Source organism: Anser cygnoides, chromosome 3, assembly GCF_040182565.1.
Source record: "Anser cygnoides isolate HZ-2024a breed goose chromosome 3, Taihu_goose_T2T_genome, whole genome shotgun sequence".
Lineage (NCBI taxonomy): Eukaryota > Metazoa > Chordata > Aves > Anseriformes > Anatidae > Anser > Anser cygnoides.
In genome coordinates, this window is record NC_089875.1 from 57033653 (window position 1) to 57055291 (window position 21639).

The 21639-nt window shown below is 41.5% G+C and overlaps 1 protein-coding gene and 1 long non-coding RNA gene across 9 annotated transcripts in view; one reads left to right on the top strand and one right to left on the bottom strand.

The window, feature by feature from the left end:
* SNX9 (sorting nexin 9) overlaps positions 1-5222 on the top strand; it is a 62119-nt gene extending 56897 nt beyond the window's left edge. For both annotated transcript variants that reach the window (XM_066993157.1, XM_066993156.1), the window contains exons 16-18: positions 119-233; positions 1645-1736; positions 3223-5222. In XM_066993157.1, coding sequence (XP_066849258.1) covers positions 119-233; positions 1645-1736; positions 3223-3270 — 255 coding nt within the window. In that variant the 3' untranslated portion in view covers positions 3271-5222. The remainder of the gene's footprint in view (positions 1-118; positions 234-1644; positions 1737-3222) is intronic.
* LOC106034246 (uncharacterized) lies at positions 4692-21606 on the bottom strand. 7 transcript variants are annotated; one of them, XR_010829768.1, is made up of 8 exons: positions 21466-21606; positions 20917-21021; positions 17993-18103; positions 13741-16176; positions 13450-13647; positions 11138-11240; positions 8301-8390; positions 4692-6572 (listed from the first exon to the last, which is right to left on the bottom strand). It is a non-coding gene; the product is annotated as an uncharacterized lncRNA (long non-coding RNA). The 7 variants fall into 7 exon arrangements; XR_010829771.1 differs by lacking the exon at positions 13741-16176; XR_010829767.1 differs by having other exon boundaries at positions 16007-18103.
* Between the last annotated feature and the right edge of the window lie 33 nt (positions 21607-21639).

Sequence of the window (21639 nt, forward strand, 5' to 3'; positions counted from 1 at the left end):
TCAGTCATTGCATGCATATAGCGGGCAACCTCAAAATGTTGGCCAGTGACATTTTCGATGACTATAGAGACCTTTCAGTTGACTTCTCTTTTAATCTTCCTGCATTTGGTTTCTACAGGGAGCAATAGAAAGAGTGAAGGAAAGTGACAAATTAGTTGCAACCAGTAAAATAACACCACAAGACAAACAGAATATGGTGAAACGTGTGAGCACCATGGCCTATGCACTACAAGGTAAAACAAATTTTGGGGTAAATGGCAATGTTGTAGACCTGAAGGGCATCTCTTAAGTAACAAACTTTGACAGAGAATCTTCGTTCTACCAGGAATGATAATAATACCTAGCTCTTATTTATTACCTTTGTTTTCCTAGAATTGCAGTTATTTTACTGTCCTGTTCCCCCTCCTTTAAAAAAAAAAAAAAAGTTGCAATTCCAAAACATGTATCTTCTGCAATAGTAAAATGATATTTGGAACAAAAACGCCCTGGGCTACTAGTTTTTTCATTTTGAAATGTCAGTGAGTCTCAAAGAAAAAGCACAGGCCCTGATGCAGGAAGCACTTCAGCACATGCGTAAGTGTTTTTCTGACTCATGGTTTAATCAGACGTGATCCAGTTGAGATTAATATTCTTGTGGATAAGATTTCATTTCCTGGATGTTCTTTGAACTTCTCCTCTTTAGGTTAGAGATGTTGTAAGTGAGATGTAAGAGTCTGCAACTGAAAAACGGGAAATGAGGAGTCAGGGTTCAGTCCTGCAGGATACCAGGCCCGTAAGTGCGTCCTGAGTCTTCAGTGGGATTACTCATTGCTGAGAGAGTTCTGTCTTCTTTAGCTGACTTAAAGCTGAGAGTATTTAGTATTTTATGGGATAGAGTCAGAGCAGAACACAAAGCCAATTTAAGAAAAAATAACAAAAATATTCCACTTTTCCTTCCCCTCCTTTTCTTCCTGGTCACAGCGATGCAAAAGGACTTCATTTAAGCGGTAATCATGAGAAAAGACCTCCAGGATTGTTGCAATCTCAAATATTTTTTCCCCCTCTATTGGTATCTCAGAATATATTTAACTTTTTATTTCAGCCATAAACTGTGATCTGACAAGAGATGCAGAAAGTAGTGAAAAGTGTTACAGATCCAGTAATGCAGTTTCTCAGTTTCATACTGAAACAGCTGCACTCAAGAATTGGTCAAACACTACTGGCCGTGCCTTTTTTTTTTTTTATGAACATTTATAACTCTGCCTTACAAAATCTACAGCCTTGGAAAATCTGAGGGCTGTAGCCACCAAATGCTGGTTGAAACACTTCAGAACAGTTAACTCCAACAGGACAAAACTGTGCTTGTTTTCTTTATCAAATCTTTGTATACCAAAGTATTATAACAAGAACCTGGCTTTATCCAGGAAGTGCCTGAATTTTAGCATGAGTAATTGACACCCTACCAATTTTATGAACAGTTCCATCAAAACTTGAGTGTTGTAGGCAAATGTTGTAGGCAAAACAGTTTGGAAGCATGAGAACAGTAAATATACTGCCAGGGCTGGACACTGAGCTTGTTGCACGCTAACCAATCTGAGCTGAGTGAAACTGTTCCTAATTATGAGCACTTCTCTTAAATAATTTGCTTTCTGGGTCCAATTGCAGCTGAGATGAATCACTTCCACAGTAACCGGATTTATGACTACAACAGTGTCATTCGTCTTTATCTGGAGCAGCAGGCACAGTTTTATGAAACGGTAAGATGTAGTATTTCAGTGCCATTTTCCTGGCACATACTGTGCTGCTACTTTTATGAGAAATACTCACTGTACTTAATCATCTTTTTGTATGAACCTCTCCCAGAGAGCAGATATTTGAAAAAGAATTATAAAAGGGGGAGGGAAAAAAAAGCCCACATGAAAGAAGAATGAATTGAAAAAATATTTTCTTGTAGATGCTATTCCTATGTGCATGGCTATATGATATTAGATATTAGCTTAGTGTTTCTGGGTGTGGGTTTTTTTTGTTGTTTTCTTTTTTTCAATGCCAGTACTAAAGTTACAAAGAATTTTGTTTTAGTTTTGTGCACACAGATTTTTCAAAACTGAGTTTGGATAATTTGCTGTAAATAAGACCTGCAGCAATGAATACAGCAATAAAGCATTTGAATGGCTTGGAAGGACAAAGGGAAACTTCTGAGATTTAAAGCCTGACGTATAGATGTGTGGGGTGAGGGATCAGAGTGGCTTAGTGACTTACTAAGTACGTCAACTCTGAGCACTAAACCTACAACCTTAGTTCTCATTTAACATTGTTCTTATGACTGTTACTTGTATTTTATTAAATGAAACTTGAGAAAAGTGTTTCTAATGCGATAATTCCAATGTGACAGTGAATAGTTAAATCTGTATAGATCCTTGTTTGGTGCCCATGTTGTATGTGGAAATAGCAGCACGTCTGCTTCCTGTGTCTCAGTATGCAGGAAAAAAATAAGCTGCAGAGAATTCATACACATTTGTAACAACCATTTGTAATAGATCCTTAACTGGAAGAAGAGCTGTATTAGACACAGAGCCAGGCAAGAAGCTTAGCTTCATTGCTCTGCTCCACCAGGTTATCTCAACAGTGTTAGTGCTGTGACTTGAAGAGAGATGTAGCTTACAAATACAACGAGATTTGGAGGAGGAAAAAGGACTACTACTTCAGTTTTCCTCATACCTGAGTGCACCTGGGATTTTGAACTAGAACATCTGTAGTAAAACAAATAAAATCAGTTATTTTCTTTGTGAGAGCAAGTTGAACTGCTGAAGGACTGCTGGTAGCTTGTAAACTCGTATCAAAGACAGGAACACTTTTAAGTCATGACCAACCACATTTATTGATTACATCTTTTTGCTGAACAGATGATTGCTTTCCAAGACCAAAGCCACGCATTACCACAAACTAAACAACGCTGTTGGTGACAGCTCTGACATTTGGTCTTTTCAAGAGAAGGCAGCAACAGGTCAGAGTTGGAGTATACTGACTGCACAGCACTCCCTGCTCAGATGCCGTGTTGTATCTGGCAGTGTTAAGAGAGCAGCTGAACATAGTATTGTCAATCTTGTACACATTAAGGGTACTGAGGAAAGACTACAGTTTTTGGAAGACAAGGGAACAATCTGTTTAATCTCAGCATGAAATCTTGTTTCTGCATAGGGTAAAGTGACTACATATTAAATATGTTCTGTTTCTTTGTTTCAGATTGCACAGAAGCTGAGGCAGGCACTCAGCCGCTTTCCTGTGATGTAGAGAATAATGAGTAGCCAACAATGAAGAACAACCCCGAAGTGCTTTTCTGATTTGGGGGCAATGCCAATAAACTTGTTAGCCTTTGCCAGCCAAAAAAAATAGTTGTGGGGAAAAAATGAATTATTTAAAATGTTTACTTTATCAGCCTCAATCCATAAGATAAGATTCTTTTTTATCTTGAATGCTCTACCCTTTGCATCATTATTTAAGTAAAAACAGCTAGAAAATGCTGTCAGTTGTAGGGATCTAACTGGTATGTTGCCACGGACTTCATGAAGACTTGCATCTCTCAGATGTTCTTCCAAAATCCCTTCATCAGTGTCAGAATTACAGTTTTAAGTGGGGAAGTAGACAAGCCTCATAAAATGACTTTACTGCTCATTATATTCAGTTTTGCTCTCTAGCAATTCAGTAGCCAGGAGGAATTATATTTGTATATGTTTCTGGTACATGTTCATGATAATCTCCTGAACAAACACTTGTTCTAAGTTTTGCTTCCCACATGCAGCCATGGCACGGGTCATAGTGAGAAGTCCCATTATGACTTCTAGTAAATATCATTCATTCTCCCCTTTCTTCTTTTCCTTATAACTAAACTTTGTTCTTGTGGCACAACACCTCAGAGCTTATATCAAGGCTCCTCCTTTCTTGCTATGCACTGTGTAAAAAGACAAAGTACAAACATAGAGCCATTCAAGAAGGTGTGAAAAACAGTTTTCCATGCCAGCATTTTGACACCCACACAATGTTATGCCATAAGGCACTGGTGTTCCTCAGTGCTGTACCTCTTAGAGAGTTTTAAGTGTTTCAGTAAAGGGGACACTGTCACATATAACACAAACTGATAGAAGTCCCCAGATTCCAACAGAGCTCAGGTTTTCACAAAGCAGTATGGTATGCTATTGGCTTGGGTTTACTTTTGTTACCTTCTAATACGAACTAAAAGGTGACAAAGGTACTGAATAACATCAGTTATCACACAGACTCTGTGCTTTGATCGTCTCTTATCAAGTGCCCCACTGCCATCTTTCTTACTACTGAAATATCACTTGAGGCCTGGGCTTTTTTGACCAAAAACCCCAGCCCCAGTCCTGTTCAAAATGGGCACCAACTACAGTAATTCATTTAATGTCATAAGCAATCAGAAAAGCCAAAGTGCAATTTTTGCTAAAAATGTGCCTAGAACATAAACATTTTAGCAAAAAACTAACTTTAAAGCAAAGGCATTTTCCCACAAGCCATTCTAAGTGACGGGTACAGTCTGCTGGCTGAATAGTTGCCTTACTCTATTTTGCGTTGGTGTTATTTTTGTGTGCTAGAAGGAAAATCTAGGTCTGCCTGAATAACCTGAAACCAAAACAAGCAAGACTTAAGCCTAAGTCCAGATGCTTTTCAGTGTCACGGGTCTTGTTCACGTTTTATAAACCTTGTCTTTTCCCCCTCCCAATTTTAGTTGTTTGCTTCCAAAATTCCATAGCGCAGTGTTGTTTGATACAGCCATTTAAATATGTACAAATTGTAAAGAATGTGTATAAATGTTTTACACCAAATGTAAGATCTGCTTGCATGTAGAAGCAGCTTATATAATAAATTGTTACAATGTGTACAGTAAATCCTGAAATCACTTTTTCAAGCCAGCATTTTTTTTTAGCTTTTGTATATTCACTTTTTGGTAAGGAAATCTCTTTGTAACAGATTCTCAGTTTGGGAGGGGGAACGGGGGGTCTTTTTTACCAATCTTTGAATAGCTCCATATGCACTACAGTTGAAGGTTCTTTATCTTGAATAGATTGTTTTGAAATTTAAGTGTAAGCTGTGCATTCCCAGTGCAGGGAAGCTATGATAGTAGCAACTGTGTCAGAGATGCAACGTTTTGGCAAAAAAAGAAAAACTGTTTAAGGACTTCTAGTAAAATGAAGTAAATGATAATAAATATTTATGTATACCCACAAGACTATTTTTTTTCTTTTAAATCACCACATTGCTTTTTAACAGGGTGATGCAGAATGAAGCAAAACCTCTTTATAAGCTTTTCATCAGCTTATGGGCACTGGCTAGTGGAAGAATGAGAAAGCGTCCATGTGCCTTCCCTCAAGCAGGCATCAGAACATAATGGTATAATAGTGCTAGTTGACTGCCAAACAGCAAAAGCTATGCGTGTGTTGTAAGCTTTCATTATTCAGGTCAGCCCAGCTCGTGGTTGATGGAGCCCTCCTGACTGCAAATAAGTAGGAGAGCACAGTGCTGCTGTGTATTCCTGGCTTTGTGTCAGCATGGTGTTGACCCAGAATAGAAATTAGATTGTCTTTGGTAGTTGTTTTTTTAATTAGACATGAATAGTGGCATAGTTAAGTTGAGTGATTTGGGAGCAACAGAAAATCTTCACTCTGAAGACGCAGTCATAAAACAAAAACAATTTAGAGTAAGACTTGAGCAGTGTCCTTCAGTATTTCATTTGTCATAGCTGAATAATTAATCTCTGGAGTAGCAAAAAGCCTTAAACCTGTTTCCTGATTTACAGTTTTCCTGAAAGGTAAGGTATATCCAAACAGTGACACCATCCCAATGACTGTAAAACATGTCAAATGCCTTAGCTGTTTGGTTTAATTTCTTAATAGTTTATTCCGTTACAACGTTCATTATTTAACAATAAAAAATTAGCTGTACAAAAGGAAGTGCTACATGTATTTCTTGTCTGCAGCAACACCTACCATGTGGGGATTAGACTGCAGCGGTAGACTGTTGTTGCAATGTATGATGGTTTTTTTTGGAAGAGTACTTACTGTATTGCAGTTAGAATATTCTTTCATGTTATAACGAGGCTTAGCTTTGCATGAACACTGGAACTTGGACATTACTGAGCAATTTGTTTTCAGTGACAGAGTTCTTCAGCAAATAGTACCTTATCCTACACTTTATACTGTACATTACGATGAAATAATATACATCTGTTTTACTGCTACCAAAATGAGTTTTGTGCAGTGCAGCATGATGGTTCAGACTAACAGCCTTGTAGAGAAAGGCGCTGCATCTCCTGGGGTGTAGTTTGAAGTACACCAGGCAGTCTGAATGGGCCAAAAGCACTCCACAGCCTTGTGGTGTGCATCCGTCTGCTGGAAGCAAAGGACGGCGAGCATCCTGCTGCTGCAGCTTCTGCCTGCCTCAGTGCTTCACGCTGAGATGGGCGAGCATGTGCCAGGGGAAGGTGAGTTATCTGCAGCTTTAGAGTTGGTTGTTTTCTACGCTCTATGTACGCTCCACATTTTTCTGTAACTCTTCTTGTATAATTAGCACTAATGACACTAATAAAATTGCAAACAAGCATGGAACAGTAAAGGTAGTATGTTCAGCAGGAAAAAAAAACAACACTTTTTTTTTGTCTAAAGAATCCCTAAAAAAACCAACCTCATAGAATTAGAAACATACAGACTGGCTGGAGATCAAGCTGTAGGTCCCATACTATGACAGTATCAATTATAGCCAGACTATTTTAAAGGACATATGAGTCATAGACACACACTTTATAATACAGAGATTCCAGAACGTGCCAGCATAGCTCTTTTCAGTAGACAAGCATGTTATCACTTAGAAAGATTTCCCTTACATCCATCACTTACGTAAGTTGTGCATATGTAAAATGCTACCGTAAAGCTTTATTTTTTTCAGCTAGAACAGTTAAACAATGTCTAATAATTCTTACATACTAGATGTCTTGCTATATCCCTTCAGCAATCTTTTTAACATAAACCATTCTGTTTTAGTAATTCTTTCCTCCTATCAATGTGTATCACCTCTCTTCCCAGGGGTGCATGAAACAAACAAACAAAAAGGAGTGTACTTGAAACTTTTCTGTGATACATACGGTGAGATCTGTCCTCTTCCTTGTGCAAGCACTGTTAATACATGCCAGAATGAGGACTGTAGTTCTCACCTCCTGCTGTCTCATCAGTTTATGGTATTAACTCCTGTGTTGCTCTATGTTGCTGCCTGGCTGGGTAACTTCCATACAGCGTTCATATAGTATGTGTAGAGCTTTGTGCAACTAGATCAAATGAACCGTAATTCCCAGCCATGTTTTCAGTTTACGATATTTAGTTCTGTCTCTCTCTTCAACCCAGACCAAACTGAGGTTTTTTTGCTTTTGATAAGTTTATTAATAATTATATTCCAAGTAAGTCAATTCTAAGCTTGTTTTACGCCTTCCTGGTAGTCATCACGTTTAGAATATATTCCTTTAAGTTTCTTATAACACTTGAATGTGGGTAATCTCTCAAAATTAGTACTAAAACCCTTCTGTATTGTGCTTCTATATTCCCTGCTTTTAGTTTGACTAGAAGACTAGTCTGAGGAAGTTGACTGTTTACATTGATTCTTCTCAACAAACTCAGATAAGCCTTTTTTTTTTTTTAACCTTTTTATCCTATGGCTATTTGCACATCAATTGTTTAAGTACTGTTCTAGCATCCTTGGTGTACTGAATTTAAGCTGACATAATTTCCTTGTTTTATAAACAATGTGTTTACATATTTTTAATTTCTTGGCCTTTTAATCTTTCCTAATTGGTCATGTTTTCTTAAACTATCATTTTTTTAAAAGATATATATATTTTTTGCCTTCCTTCAGATTACTGCTTGCATATCTACCATCCTCCTGGAGTTCTTTTTGAACTCCAGGTTCCTGTCATCTACACAGATGTCAAGTCTATCTTCAAGTAACTACTTGTTAAGTTTTATTGAATCAGGTCCAGTCAATCTAAATCCAGCTATGTCGTATTTACTAAACACGGTGCTTTCCTGATTCTGGTCTGCGGCTATATTCTTCTGTTAAAATACATTTCGATAAGTCCAATTTTTCTGTTAGGGCTGAAGCAAGGTGGTGTATCATTTACTGTATGATCATAACAGCACACTTTTGCTTCCCTTAGTTTTCCTCTTGTACCTGCTGTCTTTAGACACTTGCACTTTTTAAAATCATTTGCTAATAAACTTATTTTGTCTTTGCAAATATTTATCACTTTTAATTGACATTACCTTCTGTTGCAATTGAATCTCAGCAGATGCAGATCTAAAACTTATTCTTCATTAGTATAGTTTGTCTTCGAAACATCTCTCTCCCCCTGCCTTGAAAAAATAACAGCAAATAATTTGACTGTTATTCCAAGACATACTTTTTGCTAAAAATATAATAGAATACAATTAAAATGTGTATATAGATTGTGGAGACTTTCTTTTGAAAAGTATTACAGAAGTACTATGTGGTTGGGTTACTTTTCAGTTTTGATCCTGCCCCCAAGGCACTGGCCCAGAGGACACACGGCGTATCTGTATGCACGTATGCAGCGAGGCGCAGTGCTTGTGCTAGGTAAGGATGCTGAGCAGTCCCAGCGGGCTGACAAGGCTGTGCAGCGAGTGTGGTGAAGAAAGGCATCAATCTGGAAAGCAGACCTGCCAACTGAGTAAGTAACCAGGCAGGTTCTTTGACCATCTAGCAGAATTGATAAAAGGGAAGGAGGGCTACAGAAGAGTGTTTGTCATCAGGCAGCTCAGAAGAGGGTTGGCCACAGCAGTGGAAAAGCATTGCCTGAAGCCCTTGGAAAGGCAGAGACTGTGACTGTGAGACTGTGACAGGTCTGTGACTCTGGAGTAAAATAAATAAATAGTCTTTTTTAGGCTTTTAACATCCTTTTCAGGGATTCCTGAAAAGATTTGCCCTAAGGCAGGCCAGAAGCAGTGAGAGATGGGGTAATGGTTAAGTTAACTTTTAGCTGTACGGGTTCCTGCCAGAAATAACTACACTTTGGAGCCCTTTTATGCATTTTCAGCCATGATACATTTCTTAGGAAAACATCTTTGTGCTGCACTACCTGGAAGGGGTGTGCTTAAGCTGTTGGGATAAAAAAAGAAGGGGTGGCCCTGGTTTTGGAGCTGTGGAGAAGGTGGGTTGTGCGGGCCCGTGTACACAGAGGGGTGACAACAGAAAGGCTGTGTCTGTAAATGTGGCACTTGGTGCAGGGAAGGAAGAGCACGGCATGTTACCAAAACCAAAAGTATCCTGGGACAGAAAGGTGCCTGGGGCACCTCCTCACCCTCTCTACCCCTTCAGCTGAAGGAGAAGAAGAACTCCAGAGCTCCTGATGGTTTGTAATGGTAAAGTTTCTGACACATGCAAAAAGTACCTATTAAATTGCTTGTCATAGTGTCCACCCACATCCACCTGCAATTATATGATGCCTCAGTGACTAATGAAGTTGGTCACCCACAGGCACCTCGAAAATAGCAAGGCAGCAGACTGGAGTTTACATGATAGGGACTGTCAAGAGCATGCTCTTATTCTTTCTGTGCTAAAGGAGAGGATAAAAGGCCTGAAAAGGGGACCTTTATAATTTGAGGGGCTAGCCTTTCATTTATAATCAATTATAGTAGAAGATCAGTCTGTTCAAAAAAAAAAGTTACATTTGCGGATGAAACAGGATGTTAAACACAATGGTACTTCTAATGCAGAAGCTAAGTATCAGGCTTTCAGATTTGTAATCACATCAAGATAACTAGGTTGCTTAAGGTACTCAAGGTCAGTTAAGGTACTCAATGTTGTGCTCTATAGCCCTTTGTGTAATAGAGTGGTGGCATCTTAGAATCATAGTCATTAAGGTTAGAAAAGACCTCCAAGATCCATCTGGTCCAACCATCCCTAAGCACCACATCCAACCTTTCCTTAAACGCCCCCAGGGACGGTGACTCCACCACCTCCCTGGGCAACCCGTCCCAATGCCTGACCGCTCTTTCTGAGAAGAAATGTCTCCTCATTTCCAACCTGAACCTCCCCTGGTGCAACTGGAGGCCATTCCCCCAGTCCTATTACTGGTTATCTGCAAGAAGAGGCCGACCCCCAGCTCCCTACACCTTCCTTTCAGGCAGTTGTAGAGAGCAATAAGGTCTCCTAGGACTATGAATTATCCTAGGACAAGAACCAGGCTAAAATGGTTAGCAAATAATATTTCTGTTTCAAGCCTAGCTCAACAAATCACAAACTCTTTGTAATATTTGTAAATCTAGATAGAATTAAAAAGAGGTGAACTATCTATGAACTGAAAAAGTTAAGTAAAATGCATCACTTCATTCTGCTTACCTCTCTGCTTTACGCTTTTTTGGGGAAGAGGACCTCCCTGCTCCTATGTGATCCTTGTGTATTGTCTGCTCATCTAGTCCTTTCTGGACTTGTGAAAGTTTCTTGTGTGCCTAATGTAAATTGCACTAGATTCACTTTGTTGGCATCTCTGAGGTCCCATGTTTCATAGGGCAGAAGGACATTGTTGTTGGTATGTTCTCACCATTCTGTAGGGCTGTCTGGAGGGCTTAGGTTAGGCTTAAGGTTCCTTATCATAATACCTGCAGTCACAACTGTACTAGGAACCTGAAATATTTACTGGCATTTCTCAAAGTCCCTTGAAATGTTTATATGAGAATCCTCCTCTCCACACCCACTTTTTTCTTAGCTGCCACTATGATTCCTAATGACATGCTGGAAGCACAGACCTTCAGAAGCCCAGAACAAGACCCCCTGTTTATCCACTGTTCATCTATTTCATTATTTTCAATTAAATTATTTCCAAGCCAGACCCAGGATCTCGTCAAATTTGGTGCATCCAATAACGCAATGATTCACCAAACAGTTAAACTATTGCCAAAGGGGAAGGCACCTCAGAAGTGAGGGCTGTACAGGAGTCAGGGACAGCTTTCTAACTGATGATTTGTTTGTGACTAGCTGACTAGTATTTCTAAGCTCAGATTTTGTTTAAAAACTAAACAGCTGGAAGAGAAGTAGGAAGTTAAATATAGCATCTGTTGCGCTGTAATAGCAAAATACAAACCACACAACTTGCTGTCGGGGGGGGGCTGTGGAGCTTGACCCCGCCCCAGGAGGGTCCATCTGATCCTGCTCCACAGGACTGCATCACTCAGGATTCATCGTGCCTACAAAGAAAGATGAGAAGGAAGGAAGCTCTTCATTTGTCTTCCCTGTTTAAACAGCGACACTTCCCTGGCTGTTCCCCAATTGCACCTACCAAACGTACAGCAGGGACTTTTTCATCTAAGGCAAGCCTATGTGAAGGAGGTAGGAATAGAAAGCTTCTTCCCTGGCTTGCACATGCTTGTGTTTACTTGGCACTAGATAAGCTTTACTAGTAAGAACTAGTGCCAGGCTAGCTGCTGCTTATAAACACAGCCTTAACTCTTGGCAGAAAGGAGAAGAGGAGGGGATTAAAAAAAAAAAAAAAAAAGGTAAGTGTCCAAGAAAGTCTTCCAAAATTTAAACCAAATTCACGATCAGTAAGGGAAGTTGCTAGCTAAAGAATGCTATGGTGCAACATAAACCTCCAGCATGGATGTGTGGCATCTATTCTGATGTGGTGCAAATCCATCATGAGGAAAGGGCAACTTGTGAGGACTGCACTGGTTTCAGAGGGGATTGAGGGTCTAGAAGAGTTCAGAAAAGCTGTGTTTGTAGGTGCTGTCTGGCACCACTCCTCTCTGAATGAGCTACCGCATTCATATTGTAATTACCTAGTGTTAGTGTCTGTAATAAAAATGATTAGTAATAAACCTTTCTCTGGCATGGGGAAAGACAGGACGGACGTGTGTCACCTCTGTCTGCTTCCATCAGCCCCAGGGTGCAAGGGCACCTTGGCCGGCCCCTGCGTGCAGCCAAAGATCCTCCAAAGCCTTTGGGCTCTGCTCTGTGCCCTGCAACAGCGGCTGTGTGAGGTGGCTGCTGGCCTGGTCAGCCTTCTGAGCTGCTAGGACTGAACCAAGCTTTAGTTACCCTCTCGTCTAGGAGGCATTTTAGGCTCACGGAGCATCTCTGCTTTTATTTGGGCACACTATGAGCGCTCTGCATCAGTCTTTCCATGTGGAAAAGCTCTGCACCAGTTCTGGCCCTTCTGTGTAGTTTGCAATAAATCTCCAGGCCCAGACGAAGTTTATTTCCAGTTTCTGGAAGGAGTAAAGAGAGAATTCAGCTGAACTCCTACCAAAATATGCAGAGAAAGCTACTCTGAAAGAAAAGCACATGAAAGCTGTTGTTGCGCCCATCTTTTTAAAAGCCACAGGAAGGAATTGCAGGGATGGCCAAGATGCCGCTCTCCCCGTGCGCCAGGATCACTAATAACAGAAAGTAAAGACCAGGGGAGGGACTGGACAGAAAGCAGCAGAGAACAAAGCAGGGAGAAGGGAGGGCTAGTGACAAAGAGTACGGGTAAAGGCAGTGGAAGGAGTGGGAAGCTTTTCCAGCCACGCTCATGAGCCCCCTTTCCACTCCCCCTCACCCCCCTTGCTCTAACCATGCTGCTGGGATTATTCAGGCCTGCCCAGGTGCTGTGGTCACCCCTTCCCACCTGGGGTATCAGGAAGTCCTGAACAGTAGCTGGAACCAAAAGCCAGCAAACGTCCTAGGAACAGAGTGCAGGCCACAGGGAACACTGGTTTCTCACCCCCCCTTCTGCCCTGCAATTTTTGAGCCTCACTCCCTGGAGTAAGAGCAGGATAACAGTCTTAAAATGAGTTCAGCTGTAATTCCTGCAGCCTTCAATCAGCAGGGTCAGTGAGCTCTAGACCAGCCTGCCCGCCTATGTGGGGTAAACGCTTCTGCCACGTGTGCTATGAGCAGTCCTCACACCAGCAGAGATTGCAGGAGGACTACAGACAGTGTAATCCAAGCCTTGTGCACTCTGGGGTAGGAACGGATAACCCTTAGCCAACCTCAAACTCCCCTTATGGTTTGTATGTTAACAGCAGCCATGGCAAGGGTTAGAAGTACAAGCAAATCTTTTTGTAAAACGCAATGCAAAATCTTTTTTACTGGAGCAGAACGGCACACCTAAACAAACAAGTCAAATTGTCAAAAAACAAATACTGACGAGCAAGCCACATGAAAGCCTCTCTGCTTACTTGTCCGTGGGTTTAACGGGTGCATTAGGAATAATACAGCATACCAAAACAGTTGTTCAAATGACTTTAAACCATGGTATTTCCTCAGTACTTCTCTTTTCTGGTCCGTTCCCCTCACATGCTCTGTGCTATTTAGCCAGCCCCCCCCTTCACAGCAGTGCTAACAGAAATAACAGCTCTTCCTGGAGAACTCCTTTCCTTTCAAGAAAAGCAACGCTGTTCCCTCTGCACTCACCATATAGATGCAAATAAACTGCAGGGCTGTGAAGCAGCTCGGCTCCTTAGCCAGATTGCTCCTTCTCCTACACGGCCTAGCACTTCTCCAGTTCATGGCTGGTGTTGTACTGAGGAACCCCACTGAGGACACTGGTTTGAACTGGTTCACATTCAGTGTCACTTCAGACTACTCAGTCTAAGTCAGTTTGTCATAAAGCTGCTGACAAGAAGAAGAATTTTTGAGATTTATTGCCCAATGCCACTTTTACAAGACTTATAAAAATGTACAGAAAATAGTAAAAATAACAACCCTTAGTCTTTCAGGTAAACGAAAATGTTCTCCTTCCTTCACATGAATGTGTTATTACACTGCCTCTTGCTCCCCTTGCTCTCTGGTCTGAAACTCATCCCAAATCTGAAAATTAATGGGCAGGGCTTTCTAAATCATGAGGCATAAATACCACACAGCGTCTGTTTATAGAATGAAATGAGAGAAAGAGGCTTAACTTGAACTTAAAAGCACCACATATGTTGTACTGGAAACAACTAAAAGGGAAAAAAAATGTTGACGTGATGTGATAATAGAAGAGAGAATGTGTGTGCGCAGGACAGTTTGGGTTGTTTTGAGAGGGTGACTGAATACACGGCATTTTTCTGTGTGGTTAATATCTGGTATACAACCAGATCCAGGTCCGTTATCAAAGGCACTGCCTAGAAATCCTGTATCGTAAGGAATATGCAGCAAAAAAACTCCCGAACCTTGCACCTAAGGAATGTTTCCCATTGACCTTAGGTATGAGAACTGGGTTTCTGGATTATATTTAAGATTTGGGAAAAATTACCCTAATCGCAGAGATACAAGGCTCCTTTTGTCAGTGGTTGTAGGGTGGTGGTACTGGCTGCTAGACAGCACTTGGGTTCTGCCATGCTCCGGGCACAGATCCCCGCTGCCACATGCGCTGTTTAAAGCACTTTTAAAGAAAGACCTATGAGACCTTTCTGAAGAAAAGTACACAAGAAGTAAAAGTGCTGATAATATATTCATCCACACAAGAGGAAGTACGAGTCAAAGAATAGCAATACGCTTTTCTGCCTTGTGTTCCCCAAAGTAGGCTATTTCTTTTGGAAAGCAGTGATCTCATGCACTCTTGGTACAAAGTCATGTTTCACAAGGGAAGCACTTAGCTTCTAAAAACCTACTGATGTCATGATTTGGTCATATAAAAGTGGTGCTTTCCAAACAGACCATTCTCTTCTCTTCCCTCCCCACCCTCTTTTTTTTCCTAAATATTTGAGCAAATCTGAAACTTTTGTACAAGTTGTGTCCAACGGTCACTTCTGTTCACAAAAAAAAAAAAAAAGTTTAGTTTTATTTTACCTTTGTGTTATGTGTGCAAGAAAAAAAAAACGACTGGCTCAAGACTACTTTAAAATATCAGTTTCCTTGCCTTTATATATGCATTTCTGTGGACACAGAAGATGTGCTCACCTAACTAACAAAATCCTATTAGAAAATGCTACGAATGTAAATAGCAAGCAGTGAAAATAAATGCCCAATTATCCTCACAAGTGTTCAAACAACTCCCAGTAATGCTTATACACTGAAATTCTTAGAATATATGCACCCTCAAATGTCCAATTGCACTGAGGGCAGACTGTAAATAAGCTTTAAATAAATTAACATAAATTAGAATTACATATTGAGCATGGAAGCTCTGTTATCCTTGCCCTCTCTTCCCATCCCTCATTTTTAAGTGCCTCACTGGAGGACCCATCTGCTCTTTATACTCCTCTTTTCTGATGGGTAGCCTCCGTATTACCCAACAACAACTAATGGAAGATTCTTGTGTTAACATAATTCATTTACATATGAATCACAGTGAAAGGGATCAGAAGCTAACATTTTCTCAAGACATCACGTACTGTGCCATGAAAATCAACCTTGTATATATGAAACCCTGCTGTGACTTGATTGGCTTTATTTTCTCCTCAACTTTTCCAATTTTTGTATGACTTGGTTAGTCTAAAAAAAAAAATGCAAGCTTGTTTTCTGTTCTTTTCAATTATTTACATGTACATTAATCTTCTATATAATAATCAGCTTCTAGTTGTATCTGTGCATTTTCTACCCTTGTATTCACCTGCTTGTTTAGCTAGCTATAACACCTCAACAGACAATGAAAGTCACAGATTCTAAACAACCAGGAAGTCTCTATTCTTCCTTCTTACAAATAGGGAGAATTAATAGAACAGTTCAATTCTTATTTAGGAATGAATTTAGGCATGACTTCGCTGCATTGGGCCAGCGGTTTGTCTCCTGCAGTTCTCTGTAATGATGGTATGTGCCACATACAAGAGAAATGCCACAACAGGCAGTCTGCGATTGCCTCTTTCTGAAATTTTCTTCATAGTTGGCTCATGGACAAGAGGGAGGCCTCCTACGCCTTATCAAAACCATACACCTTGATGTGGGTAATCACAAAGCTGCTATCGCTCTTCACGTTCAACAGAAGTGTGCACAATTTGACAGAAGATAAAAAAGACCTTTTGCTCACCAGAAATATGTGCCAACTTACATGCGACATCTCTGTCCGCGTAGGTACTGAACAGTTCACTTTAAATCTGAACTTTCTATTTTACCAAGCATCTTGGTTTTCCTATAAGGAGTTCCAGAAGACTAGGCAAGAAGCTGTGGAAAACTTTGTGGCTTCCTAGTCCTTTGAACATGAGAGAGGAGTACCTACAACTAATCATAAGCATGTCAGTCTGGAAGAAAGAATAACATTTGTATCTGGTTGTCTGGTCACTATTACTGCCTGAAAAAATGCCGCCTGACTAACGCTGCTCATCTGCACATAGTTTTGGGATGAAGAACGTTAAGATTTAAAACAGCTGCTGTTACTGAAAATAGTATCTTAAGAAAAGGCTAGTCTCTGCAAATGCAGTGCCTGCCTTGCTAGATAGATCTCTGATTTAGCACACACACAGTTAAACTACAAGTAAGTGGAAGAGGAGGTGAGAAATTCCACTGACCTCCCAACAAGACTTCACACACAGCTTTTTCATTAGCAGCATTTACAAAACGGTCAGCACTCCACCAGAGCATCCCTCAGCCACTGCTGGTACAAGTTCAGAGCCTGAATTCACAGCCCAGTCCTCTGCCAGTCTGGAAGTACAGCCTGAGGCCAGAGAGGCTGAGTCTAAAGCCAGTTGGCTTCCAGTCCAACCACCTTCAGCAGCTGAACCTGCAATGTTTGTTCACTTGACAAGTCTCACCCAAGAAAGGCGCTGTGAGATTTAAACTACTCACATAGTTAAAGCTAGGCATACATTTAAGTGTTCTGCTAAACTGGAAGATCAGGTCTGCTTCGTTAACCCATCCATCTCCCTTCCAAATAATTTGTTAAAGGGTAATACCAATACAAAAATATTAGTATTTAGTTTCTTTTTCCTGCTGTGAGGATCACAGACTGCAGGGGTGAGGAGTAAGGGACCCTCGTTGGGAAAGGCTGTAAAAGAGTGGCAAGTGGAAAATACTGCCACTGTCTTAAGTGAAGAAAGTGTCTCTGCATCACTCCTCTTACGCTCCTGGCAAGGTCAAATGTTCCTTGTCAGCTTCTAAACAGACAAATAAAGCATGCTAATTTATCGCGTGTGCTTCTTACACTTCCCAGAGTTATTTTAAAGGAGATGTTGTTGACTTTGTTGAGAAACGGTGACCTAGCTCAAAGTATATCAAACTGTTTCTGTAACAAAGTACCAGATGTCTTCTGCACACAAAGTTCTTTACACAGGCAAGACAAGCGTAACCAACTAGAATAGAAACCTCTTCTCTCAGTTTCACTGGGAATGTAAGAGGTGACAAGAAAAACCTACAGCTACTTTCAGAGCAACACTTGAGCGCTTCAGCCTGCAAATTCTTCTCTGTGGCAAATTCAGCTTAAAATAAGTTACTCCAATATTAACCAGAAAATGTGAAAACAATAAAAGGTTTTGCATATTAGCAACACAAACTTATTGTTTTAGATGTCATGCAGGAAAAGCTAGGCTGAGATATTTCCCCTATTTCTTCTTTGCTCTGTGTAGTCACAAGTTTCTCAGAAAAAGGCAAAACCCAAAATATTTTCAATGACCTTGCAGGCACGCACATTTCCTGAGGAATTTGTGACCACTAAGGCCATTTGTGACCACATGTCAGGTGGCCGTTAAGTCTCCAGGAAATGCCCTCACAAGTAATCTTTGATATTTGGTTTCAGAGCTGTAAAAAGAATTACCATTGCTTCTTTTTCCACACTGGTTTTTGTTTGTTTCTACTGTCTATCAGCATTTTTGTAGGAAAGTCCCCCTGCCTGCATAGATCACTCAATAGCACATAAAGACAAATGAATACATGGACATTCATTTGTTCCATGCCCCAAAGCCTAGAATATGGAGTTCACAGGGCTCTTCCAGGCATCCTAGTAGACAGCTAGGCATAACACAACCAGCTCTCCCCAGTTCTGCCCCACTCTGATATTTAACACCTCTGCTGTTCCCCTTCTGTGCCCTTCTGATCAACGTACGTGATCCGTGTCTCTGGACCGATGTTCAAAGCCACCTGCTAATCAGCACACAGGACTCTTTGTCATTAAGGTGGTTATCCAGGCCTCGTAAATATCCATTTCCATAAGGACCTAGGAGTGGAAGTCATTAAATGCACAGCAAGTTTCAGAGGTAAACAAGGAGTTGGGGAGATGAAGGGATTGAAAATAAGAGCGAACTGAGTAATGACTTAGAAGGTAGAAGTGTTCAGAAATGACAGCTGCCCATGGCGGCTGAGGTAACATCTGAATTTCTAATTACAGCAAAAGAACTAGGCTTAAAAATCCATATACATACAGTATATATATATTATCTTCAACACAGTTCACCACAGGTGAGCTAACAGGAAGCAAACTTTATTAGCTGAACGCTATCCTTCTACCACAGAGGCTAGCCTTCTAACATATCAGAGCTGCAATTTTGTTTGAATTGCATTTCACATAACTGTGGTCAGCAAACAAGAGATCCTAAGAATTCCTCCCTGCCTGATAGGGAGATCGATAGAAGGATTTCCCTCCCTCTCCCGTAGATACAGGACTTACAAACGGAGTTGGAAGGAAAACAGGAAAGCAAAGGAGCGTTACTGCTGCCAAGAGATAATCCACTCTTCAAACACTCCTGCTGTTCCCTGCATGCAGAACAGCAGAGTTCGCCCACTGACCTGTTGCTTCTGTCAGCTAGAGGCAGCAGAGACATCAGAACATCACCTCCCAATATTTAGCTATGAGAACATTCAGATAATGATGCAAAATATTTGTGGCTGCTCAGATGTAGAAAAGGTGATTAAAAAAAAAAAGACGTGAATGTGAAGAGTGAAATATGAGTAGAAGAGTAATATGAAGAAACTATCAAAGCAAATGATTAAAGGAAAGGAAAAGTTCACTGAGAACGGAAGATGAAATGAAAAAATGTCAAGGAGTCAATAAAGGTTTATGGCCCATGTGAAAACAGCTGTTCTGGGAAAGAGAATGATTTCACCTGGGGGACTCCTCAGCTCAGGAATTAATCAGTTTCTATGTTACTCACATATAAAAGCTCCACAGCAAAAGACAGCTCAGCTCCAAACACCACCTAAATGGTGAGCCATTAATCTCAATATTTTCACTTAAATATGGATTTTTGTGTTGAGTGACGGTTGGTTTGGCTAGATGAAAAGATTTTGTCTACCATAAAACAAAGCAAAGAAAACCTTTGCATGCCCCCCTTGTATATCAGTCAAGCCCCTCACTGTCCTTGGAGGTCTTCAAAAAAAAAGGACATGGTCCTAAGCAGCCTGCTCTCAGTGACCCTGCTTGAACAGGGACATTGGATTAGGTGACTGCCAGAGGTCCCTTCCAGCCTCAGCCATTCTGTGATGTTTCTAAGGCAACTGACCTGTGAGATATCTAATTAACTGACTTACTGCTTTTTCAGTAATTGTGACATCACTCCTTTAAAAACACATCTTTCTGTACTTTGGATGTTTTGTACCCAGAACCCTCCAAAAAGGTCTGATCGTAGCAGGTTAAAAAGGATTCTTTTAATGAGCTTTGTCATTCATGCTGCTAAGGGGGTCCATTTTTCCACCTTCATCTAAGTTTTCCTCTCATATCTTCATTTCCTCACATGCATTTGAGGTGCTGAAAACACTATTATCCAAGGTGCACCAGTTCTTTCACTTCTAGTATTTTGTTCAACAACTCTGACAACATGCTTTTTTAATAATCCTTAATTATGTATTGTTGTGGTTTAACCCCAGCAGACAGCTAAGCACCACCCAGCTGCTCTCTCACTCTCCCCAGCTGGGATGTGGTCTCTCACCTTTCTCATTCTCTTTAATGAGAAAGGTTAAAAGTGTGAGAACTTGTGGGTTGAGATGAAGACAGTTCACTAGGTAAAGCAAAAGCTGTGGTGTACAAGCAAAGAAAAACAAGGAATTTGTTTGCTACTTTCCATTGACAGGGAGGTGTTCAGCCACTTCCAGGAAAGCAGGGCTCATCATGTCATGGTTTCTTGGAAAGACAAACATCATCACTCTGAATGTCCCCCTCCTTTTTTACCCCAGCTTGTATTGCTGAGCATGACACCACATGGTGTGGGACATCCCTCTGGTTATTCTGGGTTCCCTGTCCAACTTGTGTCTCCTCCCAGCTAGCTCTTTGTGCACCCCCAGCCTCCTCACTGGCAGGGCAGCATGAGAAGCTGAAAAATCCTTGACTGTGCAATCAGTGTTCTGCAACAACCAAAAAACATCAGTATGTTTTCATATGTTACCATCAACACCTTCCTAAAAAATCCCAAACACAGCATTCTATACACCTCTATGAAGAAAATTAACTTAACTAGGAGAATGATGTGTTCTTGTGAGTTGCTGCAAAAAGCACTACTGACAAAAACTGCTAATGAATTACAAACATGGGCAAGAGTGACATGCCAGTGCCCTCAAAGTGATGGTTTACTCTCATAATGGAGTTTACAGAGGATGATGAAGAATCATTCCTCAAGGGCAAAAGAAACATCAAAAGAGACTTTTTGTTGTTGTTATTTTTAAACACGTAAGTGAATGATCCAGGGCAACTTTTTAAAATCATATGATAGAGTTGTCTTTGGCATCTCTGATTATTTAAGTGATTCTTTCAGCATTTCATCTCTAGTAGGCACTTTTCTCTATGAAGAGAGTTCACAGTGAAAGATGTAAACAGATTCTTGTTGTGCTTTTTCCATAAGTCAGCTGTAAGAAAGCCATGTCTCTCTTTTCTGTTTAAAATTGCACGTGATTAATTCGCACTCTTTCTTACATCCTCCAAGGCCCCCAGACTTTGGGCAAGCTGCACGCTCTCACTCATCACGCTTGTTTCATCTGCGTATAAACAGGATTACTCTTTCTGATAGAAAGCACATCAGATCATCTCTCATCTGCACGTACTTGCATGTGTGCCTAACCTCGTCGATCTATTCCTTATGGCTGAACTCTACAAATACTTCATCCTGTGCAGTCTCAGCATAGATTTGTGACAGGAATCCTGCGAAACTAAAGAAAAAAAAGTAGTATTTTTACACGAAGGGGCACTGTTTTTGATCGTTAATCAAGTCAAAAGGGAAAACGGCGCCTTCCGACCCCAAAAGCTCTGCTGCCAGCCGGCAGGACAGCGTTTTGGAGGCCCGGCCGCAGCCCTCCGTGCCTGCGGGGCGCGACGTGACGGGCAGGCGGGGATCGCCTCACCGCCATGCCGGGGCAGGCCCGGCCGCTCCGCTCCGCTCGGGAAGCGGCGGGGGAACGGAGCCGACCCGGGGCAGCGGCCTGAGCCTCCCGCACCGGCGGGGGAGAGGGTTGCGGTGCCTCCAGGGCCCCTCGCTTGTCCCCGGCCTCACGGGGGGCACACGACCCCCCGCCCGAGGACACGCGGAGGGCTGCTGGCAGGGCAGCGGGGCGGTGGCGGCCGCCGCTCCTCCTCCCCGCCCCGGCGGCTCCTACCTGTCCCGGGGGAGGAGGAGGAGGAGCTGCCGGGAGCCGGAGGGACAAAGTTGACTCTCGAAAGTTTCCAAGGGACCGTGGGTGGGAAGAGAAAGGGAAGAGGGGAGGGGAAGGGAACAGAAGGGAAGGGCGATCCCGGACTCGGCGGGGGACCGGCAGCCGGCAGCTCTCCGC